Raw genomic sequence first — 27060 nt, 5'->3', positions numbered from 1 at the left:
GCAGTGGTGTGTTACATATCCATTCCTCTCTCTCTCTCCCCCCTACTCTGGTGGTAATAAAGTGGGTGCTTATGATGACAAAGGTTTCGCTTTGCGACATGGAACGGCCATGGCCAGTGAAACAGACCATCTCCCCGTCTACTTGATTTGACATCGGAAAAGAAAGCCACCAGATCATGTAGCTTTCCCTTCTCTCTCTTAACTCTTTTCTCTCGGAAGGTCTTTGGTCCATGATTCGCTTCTTCTTCTTCTTCTTCTTCCGATCTCGTCTCAAAGTCTTCGTTCTTGCAATAAGCAAGGTAGGTCTAATCATTCGTGCAGCCCACCAACTTATCTCCTCCGCCGTAGAGCTGTTCCTCGCGCTGTTTTTGGTTCTTCGCTTATCCTCTTTACATCCTTATCCTTCACGGATCGGATGGAGGAGTTCTCTCACTTGGGAGGTGGGAGCACATCAAGGGGGGCTAATTTCTTGTACCTTCCCTCGTCGACCACCACCACCACATCAGCTGCTGCGCAGCTGAACGCCGCCGCGTATGGCCGGAGTTGTCACCCAACCCTACCTTACCTCCAACCTCCCGTACCGCTTAAACCCGAAGTTGGGTCTTCTCTACAGCCATCATCATCTCAGGAAAGAGCAGTCGATGGACGAGGACAGGGAGAGATCTCTCCAGGTGATACAGAGGAGATCAAGGCCAAGATCATGTCTCACCCTCAGTATTCTACCCTCATCGGTGCCTATATCGACTGCCAAACGGTATGCTCACCACTCCCTTCCGACTGCGACAATACTCCATCGAGCTCTTTACCTGAAATCCATATGCTATTTTGGTAGGTGGGGGCGCCGCCGGACGTGGTGGCACGGCTCTCGGCCATAGCCCGAGAGCTCCAGTCGCGCTCCCGCTGCCGTCAGGAGGCCTCCTCCGACCCCGAGCTGGACCAGTTCATGGTGACGCCCCCAAACTCTCTTCCCTCCATATCTCCCTCGCCGTCCCAAAGCTAACTTCCTGGAGTACAACAGGAAGCATACTGTGGTTTGCTGGTGAAGTACCGAGAGGAGCTAACGAGGCCATTGCACGAGGCCACGGACTTCCTTAGGAGGGTCGAGTCACAGTTCAACGCACTCACCAACACTCCATCGTCGCGGATCTTCTATTCCGGTAAACATACATGTCATCCATCATATATACGACGCCTTTATCTCCCGGAAAAATTGATGCCATCCACTGTGCGTCTTTGTGTCAGAGAGACAGAATGAGAGAGAGAGAGAGAGGGAACTGTAGTTTTCTGCAGCTGGGAGGAGTCTTTAGGACTTTACCCTGCAACAGCGCGATGGCGATGGGGTACGGTAGTGTGAATGCCTAGAAAGGGAGTCTCACGAAGTGTATGCAACAACAGGGAGCACTCATGTCTACTTCATAGCTTTTATCGAGATATTAACGTGAGACATGGGTAGGAAGGGAAGGAGGTACCCCTCGACATCTCCATCAGCAGGCTCTGCAGGGAGCTGCTAGCTTAGCCATCGACCTCTCCATCGTCTCCTCTCTCTTCCCTTGGGTTGCTCTTTGTTTCCTAGGGTAAAATGAACCGTTCAAGCAAGAAAGAGAACACCACACGGTCGTATGCAATAAGCTAGCATTTCGGTGCTGGCAACAGCACAAGGGTCATCGTAGGGTTCCAAAGCTAATCTTCTCTCCAGAAGAACCCTAGCATCAACACCCTTGTTCTTCCTTCTGCTTTATTGAACCCTTGAGAGAGAGAGAGAGAGAGAGAGAGAGAGAGAGAGAGAGAGAGAGAGAGAGGCTGCTCTAGTGACTCCTACTGGTCATCGAGGATGCTTCTACCTACTAGTTTGCTACTATTAATCCTTCAGGTAGTGATGCTTAAGTTAGGAATGTATCATATACAAACAAATCTATCCAAAAGTATGTTAATACCGGTAGTGCAAATGTTCTTACTTCCAATTTTCAAGGGTGAAATGAGTGATTTCTTTGGCTTTGGAGCTATAGAAAATAAGATACTATGACTAGAAATTTGATCATTTCACTCTGCAGATAGTGTGCATTTATTCATATGTCATAGCTATTGCTCTACATTTACATAAACTTACATGAATATGAAAGGATAGGTACTAAAGCATTCAAATTCGAGCACATTAAGCCACAAACTCTACGTCTTTGAAGGTGCTCTACTCCTTTCTTCCTACACACAAAGAGAAAAGGAATTCTTAGTTCCTTCCAACTAAATCACCACCCAAGAACAGTGGAGTTTTCTTAGTTCCATGAAGCCAAAATCCCTCAATTATACCCACCATCTTTAGCCACGGAATTAGAAGACAATCGAGTCTGATCCACTCGTTTGTTTGTGGCTTAAGTTTCCTATGCATGGCACTTCGCCCTCTGGTTTGATCAAAAGATTCACTCTTGTTTCATTCCCGAATATCTCGAAGCACTTGGAATCATTGCTGTTGGGAGTCATCTTGTTCGATCTTATAGCTATGAGAAAGTTTTGCTCCCTAAGCTGCACCTACAGATCCATAATGTGCCGGTTTGACAAACTATATAGAATCCAAGGATCGTTAAATGCTGCATTGCTTTGGTGCTCGATAAATATGAGATTGAAGCTGGTTTCAAGTTCTTCTTAGATGAAATAGCGGAAGAGATTCATAAAGATAACCTCAAATATATTTGTGGTAAGTCCTCTTCATCGTTGTCGGACCTCCCATACTTTTGGAAGTTGAATCTTGAATGTGAATCACTTGAAGTCGAGCTAAAGATCATGTCAATGATGCTAGTCTTTCATCTGTTCAACTTTTTCTCGGTTTCGTGCCTAAGAATTTGTAGTGAACTGCAACTATTCCTTTGTTAAGATTTAAACTTGTCTCGAAGAGGTTCGCATTCGCTTAACAAAGTTCCTCAGGTTTCATAGTTTTTGATTGAATTGATATCGGAGTATGTTAAATATCATATTCCAATTTTACAAAGTTATCATGTTTGATCCAACTCCCTTATAATTTATATAGGAGATATCGAGTTGCCGATTGGTTAGAGCGAATTCAACATCTTGTAATGTTAAAGTTTTTTTTTGTTTTTTGTTTTTTTAGCTGGAAAAAGGTGCTAAGTTGATCAAGAGATGGTCTCTTGTAAGGAAGGAACCAAATAAGAATCACCAACACGAGATGAGGAGAGAGAGAGAGAGAGAGGAAGGAAAAAGAGAGATGAAACACACACTTAATGAAGGAACAAGGTATAGAAATGGTGTAAGAGTCCTCCCAATATGCAAATATATAAGATGATAAGACAAAAAATTGAATAGCTTAGCCCTCAATAACAAATGTGTAATTCATATATATGAAGAAAATAGTATGGATACATACACTAATCTCAATTCTTGGTCATTGAGATGCTCGGATAATTCGGACTAATATTTAGGGATGGATCTGACAGCTCTTTTTATCCCCTTAAACAAACCGAAATGATACAAAGTCACAACAACAAAGTGGACATGAAAAGTATTTAAACATCAGTAATAGATGATTAGAAGAATTCAAATATTAAAGATCATCGTAACAAAGTGTATCACTTGTAGTATGCTTAGATTAGAGGATTGATCGCTGGCGTTTTTCTAACCTATTAATCGTTCCTTCTCGACCTGCAGATGAAGGATGCGAAGGGGTTGCATCCTCTGAAGAGGAGGCCGATGCCAGCGGCGGTGAAACTGATGTTTCATTGATAGATCCTCACGCCGATGACAAGGAGCTGAAGCACCACCTTCTGAAGAAGTACAGTGGGTACTTGAGCAGCCTCAGGCAAGAGCTGTCCAAGAAGAAGAAGAAAGGGAAGCTGCCAAAGGAAGCCCGGCAGAAGCTACTCAGCTGGTGGGCGCTGCACTACAAGTGGCCATATCCATCGGTATGAGTTCAGTGATTCCCGGTGTATTTTCCTCGTCAAGATTAAACCGAATCAAATATCTCATTGCCAAATCGAAAGCTTCTTTTTGCCTGTCGCTGTTATGTTCTTGATGTATACATAGTTCGACAAAGATTGCTCCTGAAAGGAAAGCTGTTGTAACTCGATCTGTGTGACAAAACGCAGGAAACCGAAAAGGTGGCGCTGGCCGAATCCACAGGCCTTGATCAGAAGCAGATCAACAACTGGTTCATAAACCAAAGGAAACGGCATTGGAAGCCATCGGAGGACATGCACTTAGTCGTGATGGATGGGTTTCATCCGCAGAACGCTGCTGCTTCCCTGTACATGGAAGGCCAATACATGGGCAATGGCGTTTACCTCACCGGTCCCTGATCTGCACATCTACCGACTTGAAGAGTTCTCCAGGTGAAGATTAAGGTCTCTCCATACATAAGCATTGCATCCTCGATCCAATCGCCGCTAAGTTCTTCCATGTTGCTCAGGTCATTGCTTGTACAACTACTAATAGTTTCGTTGTGACCCGATCGATACCTGAAGCTATTACTGTGTAATGCTGCATTATAGCTGTTGGAGATGTTTCGGTTTCGAGTTTTTTCGGTGTTTCTGCTGTGGGATTGTCTTCAGGTGTGCGTGGAAGGAATGCTCTTTTAGACCATAACGAAGCTGATTGATATCCTTTTCCTCTTGATTTGGTTGAGAAAGGCAGAAAAAAAGGATCACTATGAGGTGTTTTGTCTTCTTCCATGCACAGAATGAAACCATCATATTACACTTGTATGTCCTGTGTCAATTGAAATGGAATGACTGCGAAAAAATAGGTCCCACCGAGATTTGAACTCGGGTTACTGGATTCAGAGTCCAATGTCCTAACCACTAGACCATGGGACCATGTTGTGATTACTGTCTCACCTAAAATTATTTAACCAATTTTTTACTGTATTTTCTTTTGATCACATTTGGCCCTATAAAATGATTTTTGGGTTAGGTTATGATGATACGAAACTGAAGGCTCAAACGATATGTAGTGTTCTTAAAGAAGTTCAATCTGCAGCAGCAGAACATCAATAAGGTATTGATTGTGTTGCACACATGAATGTTGACATGAGTTAACATCAACCAATCTAACCTTGTTTCGATGCTGCCATATATCTATATCGAGAACTTAACATGCACCATTTGTGATCTTCTGTGACTGGTTGTTATGAATGTTGAAGAAACCCAATCACATCTGCATCTTTAACTTTGTGAAAACTTTTTTCTTCTCCTCGCTACCCTTTTCAAATTTGCAAACAAAGCTTAAATATATACTAACAAAATCTCACAAAAAGCTTCATTGTATTCTATCAACTAAGTAGGTAAAGAGCAATACTCGAAATATCGCTCTTTCTCACCACAACCTGGAAAGTGCACAATCGATCCGGGTGTACTTAATTGTTCTACATTCACAAAAGAGTAGCAGTAACAACAATTGCAGAATGTTGAGTTCACCACCAAATAGCGCCACTTACATGTTTAGAAACACTCTTCCAAGGGAAGGAAGGGCATGTTATGAATTAGGTGTCTCCTCAGAGATCTTAATTAGCAACCATAAAGTTCAAGTTACAGAAAAAGAGGCTTCTTATTTCGGTTTTTAGCAGAGGAGTAGCAACACCTCCCCTGCCTGGCAAGTGCCACAACAACTCAGCGATAGAGGCTCTCAGATCTGAGGTTTTCGGAAATCTCGGTTTCCCAACGGTCCCCATTTTCCAGCAGTTTCTCCTTGTCATATAACAACTCCTGCAAGGTTTAAAGAGCACCAATAAAATCCCAATTACATGTGAGTAAGTGACCGAGAAAGAAAAGTAGCAGCAGCACCACAATTGAAAAACCATATGACCCACCTCGTGTGTCTCAGTGGCAAACTCAAAGTTGGGACCTTCAACTATGGCATCGACAGGGCATGCCTCTTGGCAGAACCCACAGTAAATGCATTTCGTCATGTCAATATCATACCTAGCAAATCATGTTTGAAGTGACAATCGCATGGTTAATCAGGGAACTCGTAACAAAGCATGATTTGAATCACAATATAAATCACTGGTCGGAGCCTACTACCTCGTAGTCCGACGACTACCATCCTCTCGTTCTTCTGCCTCGATGGTAATTGCTTGTGCTGGGCATATCTGATAATGAGACATGCTCTTGTAAAATGTGTCATTGGTTCATATGAACTAATGTGCATTATATCACACTCTGGTCTAGAAGGTGTATCCTTATGTCGGGGTTTGTAATCATGTATAACGAAATAGATACATACTGGCTAATACTTATAGACCACACTCTGATTATCTTATGATATAACATCAATACCAGCTGTAAAGATCATGAAACAAATACCCTTTTTCTATCAATGCTACACAACATCTTAATACGTACCGCTTCACAAAGCTTGCAAGCAATACACCGCTCCTCACCAGTCGGATAACGTCGAAGAGCATGCTCTCCTCGAAAGCGGGGGCTCAAAGGACCCTTCTCAAAGGGATAATTTATCTGTGACAAGCAGAAGGAAAATATAAAATCTGAAGTCAAAACAAGTAGAGATGCATGACCAATACAGGGGAACAGCAAGCATCAAAATGGACTTACTGTAACTTTCCTCTCAAAAAAGTACTTTAATGTCAGCATCAATCCACGCACCATTTCAGTCAGAAATAGTGTATTTATACTGCGGTCGAAAACTGCACTCAAGTGTTTGAACCGGTGAACTGAGTATAAACCAACAGTGATTTGAAGTTTCAAAAGGAAAAATCTAAAAGTCTACCAGCATTCCAATCCTTGGCAATCTCCTTAGCAAGCTTCTCTTTCTCTTCATCATCTACATATCGGAAGATGAGCAAATAAATAACTAGTATAATTATCTAGTGAAATCAGCCACTTGAACATGCTGCAAATTTGCCAGATACCACAAACTGGAGTCTCATCAGTTATGGTAAAAACCATTAATACTGATGGTTAAGTTGCAACACACAAACACAAATACATATAAGTTTAGAGAAATTGAATGTGCTATGCCAGATGGCACAAACATTTCAGTAATGCAAAAAAATAGAAAATGAGGCTAACCAAGTTGCAAAAGACAATTACAACAATTGACTAGCCACTCTGTCAATCACCAAGCGTCGGGATCAAAACAAGTGTTCGATGGTTTATTATTCTCTGGAATACCATATAAACTATCTGGCATGGCATTCTTACTATATGTTATAAACTTGGGACTCAAAGCAGAAACCCCAAGGCTTGCAGGTCATCACCATGTATATTCCATACAAGTTATTGCAACAAATTATGCATGCTAAGAAAAAATATTAAATAGGATGATAGGACCTCACATCTATGCTTATCCTGAATAAATATTAGGCTCAAAACACTTACTCAGCCAGTGTGGTACGTGCATACATAGCCGAGAAGAATTAGGATTACTAGTAATATTAAAATGCTGGCTCACCTTCATATCTATAATCATTCTCTAATTAGACAATGTATTGTTGTATTTGCTAAAGTTGTCTTTATAAAGAAGCTCAGAATCATAATTACTAGAGACATTATGTCTGATCATCATCACCTAATCAGGCTCACCAGTAATCTTATGATGCTCACTCACTCTGATATTGATCATCCTCATCTAATCAGATAATGTATCATTGCATTTGATGCATTCAACTATATAAGGAAACTGCACAGATATCTTAAAGCAATTGCCCCACCAGCACGACATCATTATTCTAACCTTTAAATTTTGAAGATGATGAGCCTGAATTGAATGATTGCCAGTGATTTTTCAACACCAACGAAGCTTGTCTACCTTGGGCCTATAATTACATGAAAACATTAGTATATCTTTCTTCTCAGAAGAAAAAAAAAATTCCTTGCTACAGCAGAGCATGATCAATTGTAGCTGTTGTGAAAAAAGTAAAGATATTGCCAAAGTAATGAACTTTGTAGTTTTTGAATAAGCATCTGAACGTACGTCTACTTTAAGAAAGAAACACTGATGGTGATCACTAAAGAGGAAAATGAAATAGACAGTAAAAGTTTCTTTCATTTTGAACAACAAATAAGATCCCAACAACATGTCCAGAAAACATTGGTTTACCAGGAAAAGTTTCAAACTGTATCAAAATACATCTCCATATTTTGTTCTTCTTGGGAGGAAAAAATCTAATGTACTCGCTTTTGAATACCATTAAAAAAAAAAGATGGCACAATTACTTCGAAACACACATAATTCAGGAAAAAAAGATGCCATATTTGCTTTATGATTCCTAAACATGCTGGCATGCCAAAGATTCTCTGAGATACTTGAAACCATGGTATGTAATTTTAAATAGTACCGCCCGGTACAGGCGGTACATACCAGTCCGACGGCATACTAATACGCGGACCGTCTGCTACCAGACCAGTTGTGCTACAGTGCTACAGTAAGAGAAAGAAATATTTAAAACTACTCGGTACGCCCTGGTGTACCGAGCGGTACATGGTACCGTACGGTACTGAGCCAACCTCGAAACACCGATACGGTACGGTATTGCATACCTTAATTAAAACAATATTTTGGTTTGTTTCTTGTGAAAAGTAGAAAGATAACAAAGTCATGTTAATTCTAATGTTCAACAAAATAAGTCATCACATATCTATTTCCTATATCAAGAATTACTTGTCTATTCTTTAGACCACATACCATCAAGCCCAAGCTTATTTTTGTAACGCTTACTTCCTATTTATTTTCAATAAAGAACAAGATATCCAAGTGGAGAGCAACCTTGAACAAGTAAGAATACTAAAGTCTACTCATCACCTAGATCATGTGTAAACACTCATGCCCTAGGCAGCAGGAAGCGGGCACCATGATGAGAAAATATATCAATAACGAACATGAGCAGCTACTATTCCTCGTAGGAAGATCATTAAAATTCTTCATAGATGCAGATTTATACCATCAAATACAAAAAAAAATGACGTTTTTAATCAAATGAACACCTTCCCAGACCCGAGCTACTGATCACTATAAAGTCAAATTTTGTTAATGATTCACAATCTACAGATCTAAGGAGATGAAACCGATCACAATGGTACTCTTTTGTTTCTCTCTTAAACGAATCCCGGACGAAGATGAAATCTTTCGGGTTCGAAATCCCAATCGCACGAGGGCATGTGTTATAGATCAATAAATCTGGGATGGAGTTGAGGAAAGGGGATGAGATTGTACCGGCTGCCCTGCACGAAAAGCCTGCATAGCTCGCTGTGCCATGATCCTCGCCGCCATGTAGAGATCGGAAATGGAGAGAGCGCTGCAACCCTATCGACGATACGGAAACGAACGTAATGAAAGCCAGATATGGCGAACGAAAAATGGGGCAGCGATGGGAATATGACGCCTCGTCCCGGTCACGCCCAATATAACGTTAGGGACTCATGTAACGGATCAGATCTTGATCCGTATTCAAATCCGGCCCATTACTAGGCCCGGTTCCATCCGTCCCGCCGGATGGCAGCAAAAAATCCAAAATACCCCTTTGTCATCTACCCTCCCCTCGACTCATTCTCCCTGCTCTCCCCTCCGTCGCCGCCGCCGCCTCCCCTCTCGTCACCTTCTTTCCTTGACTATCGAAACCCTAGGCCTAGAGGCAATATCCTGTATGATTCCGCCACCGGCACGACGAGGACCCTCGCCTGCCGCCTCTCTGATCATCTTCGCTCCCTCGGCCTCGCCTTCGACCTCGTCGACCGCCGGCACAGGTTCTTTTCTCTTGCCATTTCTTTTACTAAATATTTTTGATGCACTTGACTGAAAACAAGCTTCTGAATTGATTAAATAAGGCATCTTTTTGCCAATTACATCATTGTTGCAGCGATATGAAACTGCCAAGCACTCATTTTGCGGCATAGAGAGTCATAGGTAAGACTGATTTGGTGATTCTGATGTCACTTTGGATCCTGCTTCTGGTTGTCAATCCTTCTGTCTGGTTCACAAGTGTGCAACATTAACTGACAGAAGGTTTTGAATGTTCATTTTGCTCATTGTATTTTCTTCTGACCATCCTTTCTGCCCTTGTGGAGCTTTGGCTGCCTGGTCTTCGAGCGCATGGATGGATGAATTGCCCGATTGTGGTTCAAGGCAATCTTCTGTTAGGCCGTATGTCTATAACATCTTGCCCTGCCTCTATAATAAAAATGGAGATTATAATGTACATAAATAGCACAAAATTGAAGTTCAAAGTAGAATTTTGTCAAGTAGGGTTACAAGGAATTGTTCCATTAGTGGAATACCCAGTGTGGATGTCAATTGTGTTTACATGATTATTTATGCTGGAGAAAAGTTGGGTAGATTCAAGATTCCTACCAGTGAAACATTTGGTGCTAGGATTTCGAAAAATGTAGCTATTGTGCTGCTTCTTCCACATGCAATCATGCTTATAAAAATGCACAAGCCAGCGAATAATACATAGTCGGTGATAGTAAAACAATATCTCAGGGACAAATGGCAGTAGGGAAGTTTAGAGTTGCATGTCCTTGTTGTCTCTGATTGAAAGCATATCACACCAAAGAGATGTTGTGTTTCTTGTGGCTTGTTTAAGGGGCAACTGAATTTTGCTTATATTCTTTATGACTTATACGCAAAGGATAAGCAAGATATTGCTGTCAAATGTTGGGCTTATGCTCCACTCTTATGATAACCTTGGGAGAGAGTTGTCAAATTTTGCTATGTGAATGTTGCCAAAGATTTGTCCAGAACTAGCTTTCATGAGTATGTAATACGGGTGTGTTACTACTTACTACTAATGCTTGGCTTGTTTCATTGTCAGATTCATTAAACATGCATAAAAGATTGAAATTCTGATATCATTAGTAATGAACTGATTTGACTGACTAGGGATCAAAGCTCATCATGTGAAAGAACAGAGAAAGCAGATATTTGTAAAATGCCCTGTATTTTTCTTGGTGGTGTTCCATGGCAACTGATTTCAATTTACCATAACTGGCAACAGGTGTCTACAAGAAAGTCATCTAAGACGGAAGACTATATGATCCTGGGGTATATATGGTGCAGAGAATTTGATCCAGATCAATGTCGATACAAGGGAAAAGAGGCACCATGGAGCTGCTCGGCAGATTTAGCTGGTTCAGGTTCAGATAGCATTATGCCTTTTTCCCAACAAGTAGTTGCACTGCCAAATCAGTTTTATCCTGGTAAATCTTTCTTTTATCAATATGGTTTTAACTCTAGCTGTAAAGTATGTGTACTGCATTATTCTCAGGATGCTGACACACATGATTGTGAACTTATGAATAGCCTAATCTGGTAGGATAAATTTTTGCATGTAATGCCCTCCAGAGAGGAATCCGAATCCTTTTGACCAATGAACTGGTCAAAATGTAGTGTTTTTGCTACACATCTATTTGGATCAATGAGAAGGTCAAATTTAGATGTTTGGTCAAACATCTGCTTCTATCAATGAGATCATAATGAGATGGTTGCTCTAAATCTTGACGGCTTGGTTATCTACATCTGTTGCAGGGAATTTTGGGAGAATTATCCTATGTACATCTCAGAAAGCAAGGTAGCTGCAACTTTACTTTGAACTTTCCGGTTGCATTGACCTCTGGGAATGCGTAAAAGTTGGGTCATCTTTTTTAACCTTCTCATCGAATTGATGACGTTTGGGCCTACCTAAATGCTTAGGTTCTCACATAGCACAATTTTGTTGGCAAGAAAAGCTTCCATTGTCACATCCAGCTTTGTAGTATGAAGGCCCTCATTGGTTTTCTTTATCTTAAACATTTGTTTCAGATATTTTCACCAATTCATTTTTAGGGCTGTCTAATATGGTGTGCACTAATGTTGTTGCTTATGATGATGTGGTATATAGTGTGATGTGCCTTGGAATATATGACCTATGATTCTAAGTTGGGTGCTGCAGCAAAGAAATAATACTGGTAGATGACCAAAAAAAGAATGATATTAGTTACCCATGGGATATGTTACTTTAGCTGTTCTAGTATAAGGTATCCTTTGCTTTAGTCATCTACTATTATGTAATAGGATGCTGCAAGACTTAACCTTGATGTCTGGTAAGGGCACTTAATGTGGGTTGGGACCATCTGAAGGAGCTCTTGATCTGGTTATAAATAGACCAGCAGTAATTGAATAGGTAAATAACTATTGCAATACCTTGAGAAAGCATCAAATTTTTTGTGTAGCTCTGTAAAATTTTGAATATGCTATCTTCTTGTGAAACTATTGTTACACTAGCATTTTTATGCCCTTCTATAGTGCACAGGAAGATAAACCATCACTGAACATGTATATAGTTCCCAATAAAAATCGATATAGATGCAAGGATATGCTGAACACTGACAGTTTCTCTCTCGTTTTGTTCAGGAAAGAGAACTACAGTATCCATAAGTAGTGCTCAAGCCCATTCTCGGGATCAATGATCTCACCAAGATGGAGCAATCAAACAACTGCTAAGTTCCAACATGAAAGCTTAGCATAGAAGAAAAGAAAGCAGAAGAAGCAGAGGGAAAAGGTAAAATGGATTTATCTAACCAACACAGAACTCTAGCAGAAGTGTACAGTGGATGGGTTTAGGTGCTCTTGCGGGGCTGCTGGCTCTTTCTCCTTGTTCTGCTCCTTGGCTTGTCCTCTTCCTCTTGATGTTGGATTGGTTCCATCTCCCCAGCCTCTTCCTTCCCCTCGTCATCATCATCATCATCATCGTCATCAGCAACAGCAACTGCAGCTAACGAGGAACAGGATTCCTCTGCTCCCTTTCGCTCCTCTTCTTCGCCTCCGCTCCCCACCTTCTTCTTCTTCAGCTTATCTTCCTCTTCTGCGACCACTTTCCGAGGCCGGCCTCGTCTTCTCTTAGCCTGCTCTTTATCCACGGGTTGCTCCGACGACTCGCTGATCGACCGCCTCTTAGCCTTCTTCTTCCCCATATGCAATCAAAACTTGATCTTTCTTTCTGCTCTCCCTCTCTCTCGCTGATCCCTCAACAAAAAGCCAAGACTGGTCTGGTAGATCAATGGAAAGTTGAACGCGGATCATATCCTTGTCACGGACTCGCTCTCCACAGAAGAGATCTCATGCTCGCCCTCAGAAAAGTTCATGTAACATCTGCTATTCCTTCTTCCAACCGAAGCCCGATCTCAATCATCTCTCTCTGTCTACTGCTCTGCTTCTCCAAAGTGGTAGAGAAAGATAAGAAGCATAATAATCCAACCGCTGCTTCTCTCGGTGTCAGTGGCGTGGATACGAGGAAAGAATACCGGCTGCTTCGATTAGGTTAACCACGTCAGCCGATGGGCCCACCCCTGATCAAATCAAAATAAGGATCGCCAGCCAATCCAATCGTTCCCAATCTTCCTGCTTTGAATATTTGACTTGATTTATAAGAATTAGATAAATTTCTTAATAATATTATTTCATGTTTAATATTTTAATTAGTGACTGAATTAGAATGTGTTGAAGAATACGTCTCTTCGAAGCTTAAGTTAGTTTTTGAATTAGATATAATTATAAATAGTATCGATCTATATTGATTATGTACCTAAGTGACTTTTATATAGTAAGATTTACTATCGCTGCACCTGATGTCATAATTTAATATCTTGAACTGTTATTGATCTTTTCCTACATTAGATGTGATCGTGCAGTAAACCCTGAGAACATGGCACCGGTCGTAACGATTAGAGGGTGATATCATGTCAAGCAGATGATAATAGATATCGGTAACATGATTGTGAGAGATCACGATGAGATGTTGGCCGGTGATAAAGATATCTGCTGCTTTATTACACCATAGTAGAATGGAATACCGAGTCGCATGTTCTTAAAATGCTTACAACGAAGAAGGAACAATATGCAGACATGATCATGAAATATAGTAGACTGCTGCATCGGCATAAAATCCTATTCACAAGAGGAGGAGAACACCGGTGTTGTATGGCTTCTATCACCAAACTGGTGGCTGACTGGAGCCAGGCTGGTCCAGCGCCACCGTGTCCAGGGTATGGTGCTTGGGCGACAGGGATGACGAGGAGCCTGTGCTGGTGCTGCAACCTGCGCCGCCCATGGAGATCTGGCCGTGGCCGAGGCCAACGCGGTCGAGGCAGGCGGCGTTCTGCGTGCGCAGGTGCGCCATCTGCGCGTGGGCGACGGCCAGCTGAGCCTGGAGCGCCTGGATCTGGCGATGGAGGGAGGAGATAGCGGCGACGCACCCGTACACCGGATCCCGCACCCGGGCGTTGGCCTCGTACACCAGGCTGCTCACTGCATCCCCTCGGTGCTGCACTGCAATCTCCTGTCATAAAAGCTTCACGTGTTGCGTCTCTGCAGCCATACTCTTCAAGAATTGCTGTGTGTGTGTGTGTGTGTCTGAGAGAGAGAGAGAGAGAGAGAGAGAGACCTGCAAGAGCTTGCTGACATTGCTAGCTCCAAATACCCTGTGCACGATGGCGAACTTGTGCGGCTCGTCGGCTGGGAAGTATGGAGCAAAGACGCACTCCTGTGTGCACCGTCGCCGCAAGAGCTTGCATGCCGCGCATGGCGAAACCGTGCTGTTCTTTCTCCCTTCCTCTGTCATCCTTCCTATGCTTTCCAACCCCCGGATAGTATCCACTGGACCAACTGCCTTTGAGCACCCTAGTCAGAAACCATTCCTGTCCTAAATAGTTTTGTACAAAGCGAGAGTGAGGGAGAAAAATAACGTAAAGAAAGCAATGAGGACAACCCAAAGGACAATAAAGCAACGGTGGGTGAGGGAGTCGGTGAGGAAACCTGAAGCTTGAGGATAGTCGGGCAGGGTCCCAACAGGGCGAAGTCGAAGATGTTGGTTGACATGTTGTGTTGTTTATGCTGTGCACAGTTGTGGACATGGTGAAGAGATTTCAGCTCCACTGGATCTGTCTTCCTTGTCTCTTTAATCAGTATGTCTACGTCTACCAACAAAGTGTAGCAGTTTCTAGTGACATTCGAGCATGAGAGCAGACAAACCGCAGGATTGGTAGGCCACCCAGGAGCAGGTGCAGCGCACAAGTAGAACAAGCAACACCATGTGCCTGCTTGCTACCATTTTTAGTCCAAGGAATTAAAAGAACAAGAAGCAAATTTGGTTCTTGTTCATCATCCTTTCAGCATGACATTAGTTTTCTGCACTTGTTCATGAGGAATAGATCGAAGAATGTTGAACTTTTAGTGTTCATCACTTCGTCAAAGAATTCAGCTCAACGCAAGTCTTGCTCTCCGTAATTTTAGGGCTCCCAACCGGTTTCTGTACCCATCTAAAGCATGGCGACTAGGGAGAACGCATGCGGTAAAATGGATCTACCTGTGGGTGAGTGGATTTTGACTGAAACCTGAAGGTTGGAATGTCGGCATCCGGTTGCGCTTGTACGTATCTGCTAGCCACTACATGGAGAGAGGGACACGAATCTTGCAGGGATCTTACGGAGCCCACAACTCTGAGAGAGAGATTTCTTAATGGCTTTGTTTCGAGTTAATGTCCTTTTCTCTTCCAGCCAAAATACTGTGTGTTCATATGTGAGAGTGGCATCTGCTCTAAGATTGGTTAGCTCAAGTGCTCAAGCATGGCATGCTCCTTTTCTTGAAGTCAATTACTGATTCACCTTGAGGCGAGCTCAAGTGTCATAACTAATACAATTATGTACTTGAAGCAATGATTCCATGAGGGTGATCAAAGCTAATGGATGCCTAAGCCAAGTTTTGGTTGATGACAGAGTATTGAGCAGATCATTAAGCTATGATACACATCAAGATCATGAAAAGTTTTAGCTTCTCAGGTCACTCAACCTCCACTGGTTACCACATCCTGCATGCTAAAAGTTCTGACAAATGAGCCATTTAACCAATCAATCAAGCAAGCAGTCTTTTTCTTGCATCATCATCATTGACAATCCATATGTTTGTCTTGGTCGAAAGGAAGAGTGCAGTTGATTTGGTGGATGTATTGTGTGTCTCACCCTTCCACTCCCCCAACAGCGGTCTTCCTTTGACTCACTCGAGCAATTTGGATCTTGGAGGATCTGCTTTTCAAAAGTGATTTCACATCAAGGCTCTTATGTGGTCTCAAGCAACATGAGAGGCTTGTCTGATATAATGAGATTCTCATGGATGATAGTTCAGTCAAAATTTGTGTCTCATCACATGGGCAATGGAAAAGCTTTCAGTGGCTTGTAACTCCAGCAAAGTTGAAGCTTCCTGTGACACACTCTTAGGCTCTCATGTTCCCCTGTGACACTGTTGACATTGTGTATTCTTTCATTTTGTCTGGTGTACAGGGTCTAAATATAGAAAGTCATTTTCATGTATGCATCACATATGGAATAGATACAGTGTTCCCACCAACATGGTGGAGAAACACAGTACTTGCATGCAAGTTGAACAGCCTTCAGGAAGAAGTTGAAATCTTCTGCCAAAGAAAACATTCCACAGGCACTACTGTATGATGCACAACAACTAGGAAAGAAATCAGGCTGTTTGACAATGTGATTCCAACAATGTTAGCTGGCCCCTACATCATTAACCAAGCTAAATTTGCCAAGAGTGATGCATATATACCAATCCATTTGTATCTTGTCTCACATGAAACATTGTCAGTAGAGCTTCTCAGAATTCTGTGTGAAGATATTTTCTGTTACCTAATTTCCAAGTTCTTCAATCAACATTTTTTTTTTCCATCTTCTTTGAGTACATACCATCAATGTCAATCACAGGAAAGTTTACATAGACTAACTTGTCAGCAATCAGGAATCATTTTCTTGCTTCTTAGAGTTGTTCTTTTGAGCTTGCAGATGACACACAACAGACATTGCCATCATGTCAGAATGCATATTTAGTTCCTATGGCTAAAGAAAGAGTCCAAGTTTGGGAGTAAAACATTTCTTCCAGAGATTACCATGATTAGATCCTTCCTGCTGATCCTTCTCTCTGGAGGATGTTGACTGATGGAACTTCCAGGAAATGGAGTTAACCAGAATCCTATACTACTAATGAAATAGTTTATGTTATACAAGTAGTTGAAAGTGATAGCTGTACTCGGATAATATGTGGATCAGTTTCCTTTCTGCAACTTCAGCAATCGCATCTCTACTGGAGTAGATGAAATATTTCTCTATAATATGTGGATCCATAGGCTAGAGCTCAAAAATTATGAAGATTTGCTCCTAAGGTAGTATTTTCAATACCTAGAAGAAGCTCCCACGTAGGAGTTCCATCATACTTACGAAATTATGCTGCCTCATTCCTTTAGGAAATTATGCTGCCTCATTCCTTTGACATGTTGCAACTTTCTGTAACTTATAGGACATGATCAAGATGGAGATGACTTGGTTAAACCATCACTGCCAAGCTCCTTGGGGAGGTCAAGAGGCAAGGTGTGGCAAGGAAGAGGGAATTATGACCAGCAAGCAGAAGCATTCCACTTGCATAGCTGAGCCCATTCTCTTCAAAAGGTTGAATCAATTGTTTTGGCCAAGATTGGGCAGCCTCAGCTACTCACATGATGAATGGACTACTACTCTAGTTTGGTCATGGGATCTGCATCTCCTGTACATCCTTACACTTGAATATTCTTGACTGTAGTGATGAGTTATGACTGGAATTGGAAGGTTTAAATTAAAAAACAAGACATTTGTTGTAATTGGATACATTCATCATTGATGGTGGAACAAAATTGCCATCAGAAATTAAATTGAGCCCAGTTCCTATGGAGAACTCAAGTTGTAAATTTTTGCTGAATATTTCAGTGTATCATCAGCTTTGCATGATGTTTTCACTTTAGTGTCTAGAGTCATATGTAAGGTTGATTGCTAATTGGTGTGGAGTAGGCAATAGCAATTTAAGAATCAATAGGTCTACTGCAGAACCATGTGGATTATGCAAACATTGAAGTGATTTTAATTTGAGAGCCTAAATATATTAAAAAGGGGGTAGGTGCTACCTGACCTCGAAAACTGTGGTGTAAGAATAATCCAATTTATTATCTGAAATATCCATGTGATGTTGACTCTGCCAAATTTAGCATAGAATAATTAGATTGTGCATGGTGCTTCAATTTTCTGCTTTGAAGCTGGCTATGTGAATCTAATTTGATCATGCTTGTTCACCTTTTTAGTCCCCTTGAATTCAATTTCATATTAATACAGAGTGATGGCACAGTAGACTTTCATATGCTTTCTCCAAGAATTTGAAACTAAGAAAAGAAAAGTTTAACTACTAAATAAAAGAATGATTAATGCAAAATTCTCAGGAGAAAGGAAAGTTGGTATCTGCAGAAACTTTTCAGAGTAGGATTGTTTTTATGGTTCTTTCAGCTAAGCAAACCTTCTCCATTGAGGGAATGTGATGTCCACAACTAGCTTTGCTAAGAGTTCTGTCTCAACCTGATGCTAAGTGTTGAAGTTTTCTCAGAGAGTGGGAGATTTGGCATTATAGCTTTGTTATGATTTGAAGAACCTAAGAGTTTACTTTTCATTGGCATTTTCCATCTCCATTAATAGTCCAAGGCAATGTGGCAGTGAGAACTTCAGCGTCCTGAAAGCTATGAATGCTCTGTTTGATTTCACTTCTTTAAATTATAGGTCTCGAACCCAACTGCAGTAAGGGTGCTGCTTAAAGGTCTCGAATGAAACTTGTTGATGGAAAGAAGCAACAAAATGAAACTGGATGGATGATACAATTCAACTATTTAGTAGGTTGAAGTGGGATCAATGATGGTACTGTGCATGCACAGCAAGCTACCACATCATGCATTGTCTTGACATGACAGGCTTAGAATGCTGAGTGTCATGATGTGGAGGCATGCTGCTTTCTCTTATGGTAGTGGGGGAACAGATGCTTGGTGTTTCAGGCTGCAACAAAATCCTGCAAAATGGCTGGCTGTGTTTGCTATCAAGAAACTCTCTCCAGGAAACCAAAGGATGGTGGAATCATGGATGCTGAGTAACTTTTTCTTTTAGAGTGGCTGCAACTTGAAGTCTCTTTAGATCTAACTGGTGACCTTCCTTCCATTGGATGAATCCATCTCTCCTTTCTATCATGTTCAAATCCTCCTACTGTGCCCAACTTTATATGATTCCATTATCGGCCACCAAGCACTTATTGCTTTCCACCATCAGAAGACATGATTTCTTGTGAGTTATCTGGACTTCTTATGAGGGTTTTCCTTTTGCTTCCACTCTTCGTTGGGTAATGTTGACAGTGAACAACACTAAGTTGAATGATAATGACCATAAGTTGGATCCAAGGTGCATGGATTCTGCTAAGATCTTGCAGCTTTTCGTATTGCTTTGCCTAACTTTTGATGTTTAGGATCGGAGCTTCTTTAAATTCTTCCATCCACTTCCAGATTTGCATGCCCTCCATGATTGTTCTTTATTCCTGTCCTCGGTGGTTCCTGTTAGCTTTCCAAAGTCATTGATGCCCTGGCGGAGACCTCACACTGCATGTGTGATCTTGAGGACCCACGTATGGCCATGTTCCTGCTGCGAAAGGAACTTAGGTGGAGGTGGTGAACCCCACGGCAGCTCAATGGAGACTTTGCATTCATTTGTTTGGTGCCCAACAAAGGTCACAGTAAAGCATGGATTCCGGCAGCGGAACCAATCGGAAGGGCTTCTCCGGTGATCAAAAGCGCAAGCGAGGAAGAAGTACTTACTTTCGAGTACAGGAGGAACAAGAACAAATTAATTGATCGGTTATCGCATCGATGGAGTCGACGCAAGAAAAACGAAAGAGATGCAGGGAGAAAGAAGAGAGTGGCAAGTGAGATCCTTATCGAATGGGATAGAACGAAGAAAAGAAACTTTGGGTGGCGATGGTACTTCACCAGTGTTCTTTGAGGATTCATCTGCAAGCTGGATATGAGAAGTAAAAGGTTGTCCCCCACAAAGTGAAGGTGCTCTGCAATTGCCCAACACAAATGTCTCTTATCTTCTCCCTCCTCTTCCTTTTTTTTCCTCTTATCCCTCTGTTGTTGCTATCAAAACCTGCCTTTGATCCACCTAAACCGATATTTAGCAGTGTGGGTGGCGACCTTTTCCTGTCATCAACTTTTGATGGTGTTGCAGTGTTGGTACTTCAGCAAGGTGGGGGGGGGGGCAGCAGTGTGGTTGGGGTTGATGGGAACAATAATGGAGTCATGGGATGGTTAGTGAAGATCACATGCACCTATCTGTATGCTTTTTCATGACCATTCACTTTCTACTTTCTCCTTTTTTTTTCTTTCTTTTTTTTATCCTTCCTTTTCCTATCCCCCATTCCTTTCTTCTGGTCTTCGGATGCTGAATGGCTTCTGGAATGGAGTGCGGATGACTGGTGCATGAACACTTCTCCCAACTCAGTCTGCTTCAGGATTCACTTCTGTGATCGCAATTTAATTCTCGGTCAGGAGGCACTCATTGAGAGGTTTAGGGGACACAAACCTGTCATCCGTGGCAAACAGGAAAGCAAGAGATCATACGTTTCACTGGTTATGAACAGAAATGTATTTATGTTATTTTGCATGCCTTATTATTATGATTTATTCTGATGGTAGAGTTGACTCATTAATTAAAGGATTAAGATTTATTTTAACCAATATAATTTTGATCATATATTATTTAAGTCTTTATAATTTACTCATATATAAAATAATTACTATATTTAAAAAATATATATAACATATAAATTCCTCTCGTCAAGGGTCACGTTAAAATTTACACGTTGACTCATAATAAATTATTAATATAATGATATATATAATTTAACTTTAAAAATAATTAAGATTCATTTTAGCCCATGTGATTTTTATCATTGACCACTTAAGTCCTTATAGTTTACTCGTATCTAAAATAATTCTTACATTTTAAAAAATATAGCATATAAGTTTCTCGCGTCAAGTCTATGTTAATATATATTAGAGTCCGTTTACATACATATTGACTCACAATAAATTATTAATATAATGATAAATATAATTTAAATTTAAAAAAAGGGTTAAGATCCATCTTGTCGATGAAGAGGAAGCGATGGAGGCCATTGTAGTGGACGAAGGCTGAGAGGTAGAGGTAGGAGAGGCCATAGGCGAAAGTGAGGGAGAGTTGGACAATCATGTCATAGGCGTAGCTAGTGAGGGAGTATGAGAAGATAAAATGTGAGACGATGGAGATGAAGAGGCTCTAGAGAAGGAAAAGAGACTAAAAGACCACTATATGTGTAGCGTTGGACTAGTCGACAAACATCCACCTAATATAGGACCAGAAACTTCTTAACTTGTCATTAATGCCGAATAGGCTATGTCCGTATTACACCTTACTATGATGCTTCCTTCCGCTATTAATAGTGCTCTTAATTTTTTTAAAACTTAAATTACATGTGTCATTATATTAATGATTTATTGAAAGTCAACAGGTTACGTAAGGAAACTTTAAAATCTATTAAATCAAATAGGAGGAACTTATATATTATGTTTTTAAAAATATATGAATTATTTTAGACACAAATAAGCCATAAGGACTTAAGTGGTCCATGGTTATAACCATAAGATTAAAATAATTTTTAATTATTTTTTAAAACTTAAATTATATATATAATTATATTAATAATTTATTATGAGTTAATATGTGTAAACTTTAACATAGAATGACTTATAAGATTTGTTTTCAAAAATATAATAAATCGACTTAAGTGATTTATAAATAAAATCACATGGGATAAAATAAATCTTAATTCTTAATTTAATAAATCCTAACTTCAAGTAAACATATCTTCAAATTAAATTCTATAATCAACTCATATTTATCTCACTATAATCAAAATATTTATCAGATACAATTATTTTTTATTTATTTCATGAATTTTTTTTGTTTTGTTTTATTGGCAAGGGACGACGGAGGCACGGGGAAGAGCGCCACGGGAGAGTCCAAAGGCGGGGACGCCGGCGGGCCCCCCACCCTGGCTGTGGTGGTGGGCGCATTCCTCCACCTATGGCCCGCACGTGGCCGCGGCCCACTCACCTCGGCCACGGGACGACCGAGATCGCCGCTCCCCCCACGTGACCTCGGCGCTGCCCCCCTGCTGCGGCCCGCGTGTCACCTCCGCTTCCCCCCAAAGAAAAACCAATCTCCGCCAGTGCGCCCATCGCTTCCGAGAAACGTACACGGATGTTTGGCCTGAAGCGTTAGAGAGACGTGGGTGCTCGTGCACGAAATTTAAGGCACCAACCCAGTGACCAAATCCTTCCTCCCCCCCTCCCTATCCTTTCCTTCCTTCTCTCTCTTCGAACCAAACCCCCCCCCCCGCCAATAAATCCCACCTCTTGCCACCCCATTCCCATTGCATGCCCCTCTCTCCCACCGATTCCTTCCCCACCCCGATAACATGGCAGTTGACGCTCACCATCTTCACCCCTTCCCCTCACAACCCGTAAGAACCAGGTACCAACTTCTCATCTCTCTCTCTCTCTCTCTGATATGGCCATGTCTTCTAGCTCTTTATTGTTCTTATTATGGTGGTGGTGATCTTGGTGCAGTGAAATCATTGGCAGCACGAGCAACCAGCCAAGTTTCTACGACATGCAGATGGGATTCATCTCGCCCGTCCCCGGTGCGAACGCCGCCTGCAACTCGCTGGCCCCGGTCTCTGCTGCCGCCTCTGATAGCGGCCTCACCTTCAACGACGTCGTCGCTGCCGCCGCGGCGTCGAGGAAGCGGCCGTGCCCGATTTCCTTTCTTGGCGATGACGTATCTTCCCTCCTGCAGCGGCAGTCGCTCGACTTCGATCGCGTCATCCTGCAGCATGTAATTATCTTGACTGGGATAGGCTTCTCTGTTAATCGGAAGTTGCGGTTTTTGATGGGTTGGGATTGGCAAAGGCAGGCGGAGACGGTGCGAGCGGGACTGGCGGAGCGCCGGAGGATGTTCGCGAGGCAGGTCGTGGCGGCGGTGGAGGAGGACGTGTCGAAGCGGATAAAAGCCAAGGAGGAAGAGATCGCGAGGGTCGGGAAGTTGAATTGGGCGCTGGAAGAGCGCATCAAGAGCCTGTATGCGGAGAACCAGATCTGGCGGAACCTGGCGCAGAGCAACGAGGCCACGGCGAACGTGCTGAGGACCAACCTCGAGCAGGTCCTGGCGGCGCAGGTGATGGTGAACGAAGCACCGGCGACCGCCGACGACGCCGAGTCGTGCTGCTGCGGGGACAACGCAGAGGACGAGGAGGACATCGGACTGGGGAGGGAGTGGAGGAGAGGCTGCTGGAGCTGCCGCGAGCGCGAGCCGTCGGTGCTGCTTCTCCCATGCCGGCATCTCTGCCTCTGCATGACCTGCGGCCCCACCGTGGACGCATGCCCCATCTGCAACTGCATCAAGAACGGCATCGTCCATGTAAACATGTCTTGAGAGTACTCCAAGAACAACAGGGCACTCTGCCTTCGCCATCCCTTCCTAGCTTCATACTGTTTCTGTTCTTCTCCCACACATTAGATTTCTTGTATCCGTGTAGATATCCTCCATGAACAACAAGTTCATGAACATGCCTGCAATGAATCCAACTCGATTCAATCCAAATACTATCTGTCGGTCACTTCATTTGATCATCTCGATCATCTGAAGTAACTAAAGGATTCTCTAAATCAACAGATCCTTAACTCATCAAAACCAAAGAAAAGGTAATTAATTATCTTGGTGTTCATGTTCCTTTGACCTGGTAAACGCAACAAACCTTCGTCGATCCCCAAGTGGAAGCGTCTGTCGTGGCCATCACCACATGTCGCCACGCGTTCGATCGTCCCTTGGCGACCGCTTTCCGGTCGTATCTACGAACTAGTCAAAGGCATGAATTGACCTCCTAATACTTGCTGGCCTTGTCTAGGGCGGTGAATACTGGAACCCATCAGAAACCATTGCAGGCGATGGGATTGAGATCAGTGGCAGAGCCTAATGGAGACGCCACTTGTTCCTCGAGAAGGGAGCATCTACCAGGTCTTCTGGCTTTCCCCGAGGGAAGATGCTGAAGAATTGTGCTCCATTTTACTAAAGTTTATTTGCCAAGTGAGATCGAAGTGACTTGACCGAGAGGCAGCATGAGAGACTTTTGAAGTGGATTACCCAACTTGCTAATGGTGACTGAAGTACTGGAGGCTCTCAAAGCTGTTGTGCACTGAAAGGTTTCGCTTTGTTGCATCACGGCAGTCGCTTGGTATTCTTGAGGAATAGGAATAAGCTTCTGAGGAGGAGAATGTTAGGCGGATAAAAAGCATGGCTAAAAGTTCTCGACAGTGTAAAGGTATGAGGACTTTGGGGGTTCTGTGAGGTGGAGTGGATATAGGGGTGAAACTGCACAGGATAAAGCTTGGTATGGTGAGTCGTGGGGCCTTAAAGATGATGAAGAATGGTGAAGAAAGTGGCACAAATCTGTAAGGAAACTTTTGCACTACGAGCATTGGAAGACAAAAGTATTGATTTTTCTGATATCCAGTGAGTTGGGTGATGATTGATCTCATTGTGCTGGAGGCATGTTGATCAAGCCCATGCTGTGTTTTTTATTTTCTTGAGCTGGCTGTCCCAACAAAGTTAAGGCACTTGGGGTGGTGGTGGCATCTTAGGCCATCATCATGAACATGGAACATAAAACTCTCCCTCTCTCTCTCTCTCTCTCTAATAGGCATGCATGTTGTTTGTGCTCCTTGTCGAAGATATCATATTTCATGATCTTTAGGACTGGCCCAAGTATTTAATACGACACGCTCGCTATCTCTTACAGTGAGTGAGGTAGGCCATGCTAGAAAGGTAATGGAGGGGAAGGGGTCAACATAAGAATCGGCAGCTAGCCAAGAACTACAAAAAGTAGAGGGAGGAGATGACAGCATTTAACTTTCCACCTAAGATTGATGTCCGAGAACACGCCCTACGCCAGTCCTCCTCTCTTTTGGGGTTGTGGATTTCAATGCCTACCCCATCCGGTGACTTCCGATGACTAACGCCATGCGAGAGGAGAGCGATGAGGACGACGGTGGGGAAGAAACAGAGCCAGTTGTAGGCCAAATAGTTGGGCCGTGAGCTGTCCTCCATCGGCCCAAACCAAGAAAATGCGTGAAAATTAGATGATTAATAATAAATAAATTAGGAAATCATATATTAAATCTTAAAATCTAAATCAGTTAGTAGTCTAATATCCTGAAAATTAAAAAGATATCCTACAAAATATCTTAAAATAAAAGATCAAATCATATTGAAAGAAAATAAAATAATAATAATAATTAAAGTAAAATGCTTATACTTTACAATATCAAATTATTCAATAATAAAACATATATTAATTTTATTATTTTAATAATAAAACATAATCTTTAAATTACAAGAGATAATATTGATAGATAATATATTATCCTAATAATAATGGGAATAATATTGATAGATAAAAATTATCCATCCTAATATATTATCTTTATTAAAAAAAAAAAAGAGAATCTTTAATTGATAATTTAAGGTTAAGGTTGCGGATATAAGAACATGTGAGGTGGACCTATTGGTCCACAAATGTCAATGACAACATTATCTAGCTTTATAATTGCTTGGGGGAGATGCTATGAAGAGGAACAGAATTAGGAGCGGCAATCTGATCTAACCTGCACCGGACTACAACTACCATGATTTGCTAGATCAGTGACATAAGGGATCGAATGGACCGGCTGGGTCGAGCTGCTTGCAGAGGCCGAGATAAGTGAGGTAGAGCAGGCGGTCCTTGGCGCCGGTGCGGTGGTTCTTGGTGTGCTTGCAGAAGTATTTAAGTTGGTCGAGGTTGCAGATACCCAGCGTCTGGCCCAGCAACAGGAACAGCCAGTTGATGTCGCGCTTCTTCTGGGCCATCACTGGCCGCATGCAGTTGGGCTGCCCGCAGGCGTCGCAGCCCGGTAAGACAGGGCACGTCCACTCCGGCGGCGCTCGGTCGTGCATGAGGTGCTTCTTCGCGCGGATGAAGCCCCCCACCTCGTCGAACTTGGCGAGCAGGTCGTACTTGATCTCCCTGCTGGCCTCGCACCGCTTGCACTGCACCACGCCGCGGATCTCCCGGATGCCATGGGAGCGCAGGTGGGCGAGGGAGTGCACGGTGGCGCGGCGGTCGGTGGACCAAGCAAAGGCGGGCTGGACGAGCTCGCCCTTGCTGCCGTCCTTGGGGCCCTGCGTGGGGTTGCGCCGGGTGCGGGTTCCACCAAACCGAGGCGATGGAGCGACGCCGTTGGAGAAGGAAGCACCGTGGAAGACGGAAAAACCTGGGCGTGGAGGGGGCTGCGCGGCCGCAGGAGTCTGGGAGGATGGGGGAGGACTCGGCGGGGAACGAGAGCAAGACAAGCCGAGGGTGAGTTCGACGCTGGGGTGGGAGGGAGGCATGTCCTCGCCTTCTCCGTTCCTCCTACGCTTGTGATCTCCGTCTCCTTTCATGTGGGGAAGACGTGCGTGGGAATAAGACGAGAGAAGGGATGAGTCGGTGGGATTGGCGTTTGAGATGAGTAAAATAGATGAAGAGAGGAGCGGCATGGATTGGCGGGAGAGAGGAGAATAAGACCCCGACGCCAACCAGCCTGAGGATTCCGGTAACTAATTCCGCGACGATATCGGTGCCGCTTCCGGTGTCCGGTGCTTAACAGCTCGCCTCAAATCTCGTGCTTTAGATCTCTTCCTTTTTTTTCTTAATCTTCTTTTTCTGATTATTTTACTGATCTAAATTTTATTATCTTATTAGTTACGCTATCTCTGAGGTTAGATCAGAAAGATTTATACATATATATATATATATATATATATATATATATATATATATATATATATATATATATATATGAAAAATAGATTATAAATTTTGCTGTGCAAAAGATTTATATAATCGACATTGATAGTTAAGACGTCGAGATTCGTTACTGTACGACGATCTGAAGGTTAAGACAAGAGGTGTCTCTCGCTCATTCCAACATTCAAATTAGTGATAGCATTCATGTCAACATTCCATATCTGAAGTTTATTTTTTTGTTTTTTAGAATATGAAGTTTAAGCACCGAATGTAAACTTAACCACCGATTTTTTTGTAAGGCGATTTTTC

At 42.5% G+C, this 27060-nt stretch overlaps 5 protein-coding genes, 1 long non-coding RNA gene and 1 other non-coding gene across 11 annotated transcripts; 3 read left to right on the top strand and 4 right to left on the bottom strand.

Moving 5' to 3' along the window:
* The first annotated feature begins 204 nt into the window (after nucleotides 1-204).
* LOC135606016 (homeobox protein knotted-1-like 2) lies at nucleotides 205-4520 on the top strand. Its single transcript, XM_065096716.1, has 5 exons — nucleotides 205-754; nucleotides 833-946; nucleotides 1019-1157; nucleotides 3655-3908; nucleotides 4092-4520. Exons 1-5 carry the CDS (start codon nucleotides 416-418, stop codon nucleotides 4299-4301), a joined length of 1056 nt encoding a protein of 351 aa, XP_064952788.1. The 5' UTR covers nucleotides 205-415; the 3' UTR covers nucleotides 4302-4520.
* A 225-nt stretch (nucleotides 4521-4745) lies between these two features.
* TRNAQ-CUG (transfer RNA glutamine (anticodon CUG)) lies at nucleotides 4746-4817 on the bottom strand. Its single transcript has one exon. It is a non-coding gene; the product is annotated as a tRNA-Gln (tRNA).
* Nucleotides 4818-5353: 536 nt separating this feature from the next.
* LOC135606010 (uncharacterized) lies at nucleotides 5354-9338 on the bottom strand. The gene is made up of 8 exons (XM_065096706.1): nucleotides 9175-9338; nucleotides 7696-7777; nucleotides 6730-6783; nucleotides 6555-6646; nucleotides 6345-6458; nucleotides 6024-6091; nucleotides 5810-5921; nucleotides 5354-5705 (listed from the first exon to the last, which is right to left on the bottom strand). The coding sequence occupies exons 1-8, from the start codon at nucleotides 9229-9231 to the stop codon at nucleotides 5610-5612; spliced, it is 675 nt and encodes a 224-aa protein (XP_064952778.1). The 5' UTR covers nucleotides 9232-9338; the 3' UTR covers nucleotides 5354-5609.
* A 124-nt stretch (nucleotides 9339-9462) lies between these two features.
* On the top strand, nucleotides 9463-13435 carry LOC135606013 (uncharacterized). 2 transcript variants are annotated; one of them, XR_010484642.1, is made up of 3 exons: nucleotides 9463-9704; nucleotides 10955-11156; nucleotides 11485-13435. It is a non-coding gene; the product is annotated as an uncharacterized LOC135606013 (long non-coding RNA). The 2 variants fall into 2 exon arrangements; XR_010484643.1 differs by having other exon boundaries at nucleotides 12349-13406.
* Nucleotides 13436-13732: 297 nt separating this feature from the next.
* Nucleotides 13733-14897, bottom strand: LOC135606004 (LOB domain-containing protein 4-like). 4 transcript variants are annotated; one of them, XM_065096697.1, is made up of 3 exons: nucleotides 14749-14897; nucleotides 14378-14635; nucleotides 13733-14269 (listed from the first exon to the last, which is right to left on the bottom strand). In XM_065096697.1, the coding sequence occupies exons 2-3, from the start codon at nucleotides 14552-14554 to the stop codon at nucleotides 13925-13927; spliced, it is 522 nt and encodes a 173-aa protein (XP_064952769.1). In that variant the 5' UTR covers nucleotides 14555-14635; nucleotides 14749-14897; the 3' UTR covers nucleotides 13733-13924. The 4 variants fall into 4 exon arrangements, with proteins under 4 accessions (XP_064952769.1, XP_064952754.1, XP_064952767.1 ...); XM_065096682.1 differs by having other exon boundaries at nucleotides 13733-14272; nucleotides 14749-14893; XM_065096695.1 differs by having other exon boundaries at nucleotides 13733-14272; nucleotides 14378-14630; nucleotides 14749-14770.
* A 7348-nt stretch (nucleotides 14898-22245) lies between these two features.
* On the top strand, nucleotides 22246-23531 carry LOC135606001 (probable BOI-related E3 ubiquitin-protein ligase 3). Its single transcript, XM_065096677.1, has 3 exons — nucleotides 22246-22403; nucleotides 22499-22766; nucleotides 22845-23531. Exons 1-3 carry the CDS (start codon nucleotides 22348-22350, stop codon nucleotides 23361-23363), a joined length of 843 nt encoding a protein of 280 aa, XP_064952749.1. The 5' UTR covers nucleotides 22246-22347; the 3' UTR covers nucleotides 23364-23531.
* Nucleotides 23532-25547: 2016 nt separating this feature from the next.
* LOC103976283 (uncharacterized) lies at nucleotides 25548-26706 on the bottom strand. Its single transcript, XM_009391486.3, has one exon. It carries the CDS (start codon nucleotides 26499-26501, stop codon nucleotides 25626-25628), a length of 876 nt encoding a protein of 291 aa, XP_009389761.2. The 5' UTR covers nucleotides 26502-26706; the 3' UTR covers nucleotides 25548-25625.
* Between the last annotated feature and the right edge of the window lie 354 nt (nucleotides 26707-27060).

The sequence above is a fragment of the Musa acuminata genome, chromosome BXJ1-2 (genome assembly GCF_036884655.1).
Source record: "Musa acuminata AAA Group cultivar baxijiao chromosome BXJ1-2, Cavendish_Baxijiao_AAA, whole genome shotgun sequence".
Taxonomy (NCBI): Eukaryota; Viridiplantae; Streptophyta; class Magnoliopsida; order Zingiberales; family Musaceae; genus Musa; species Musa acuminata.
The sequence above is the reverse complement of the archived record's forward strand: the minus strand, read 5'-3'. Positions and strand labels throughout refer to the sequence as shown.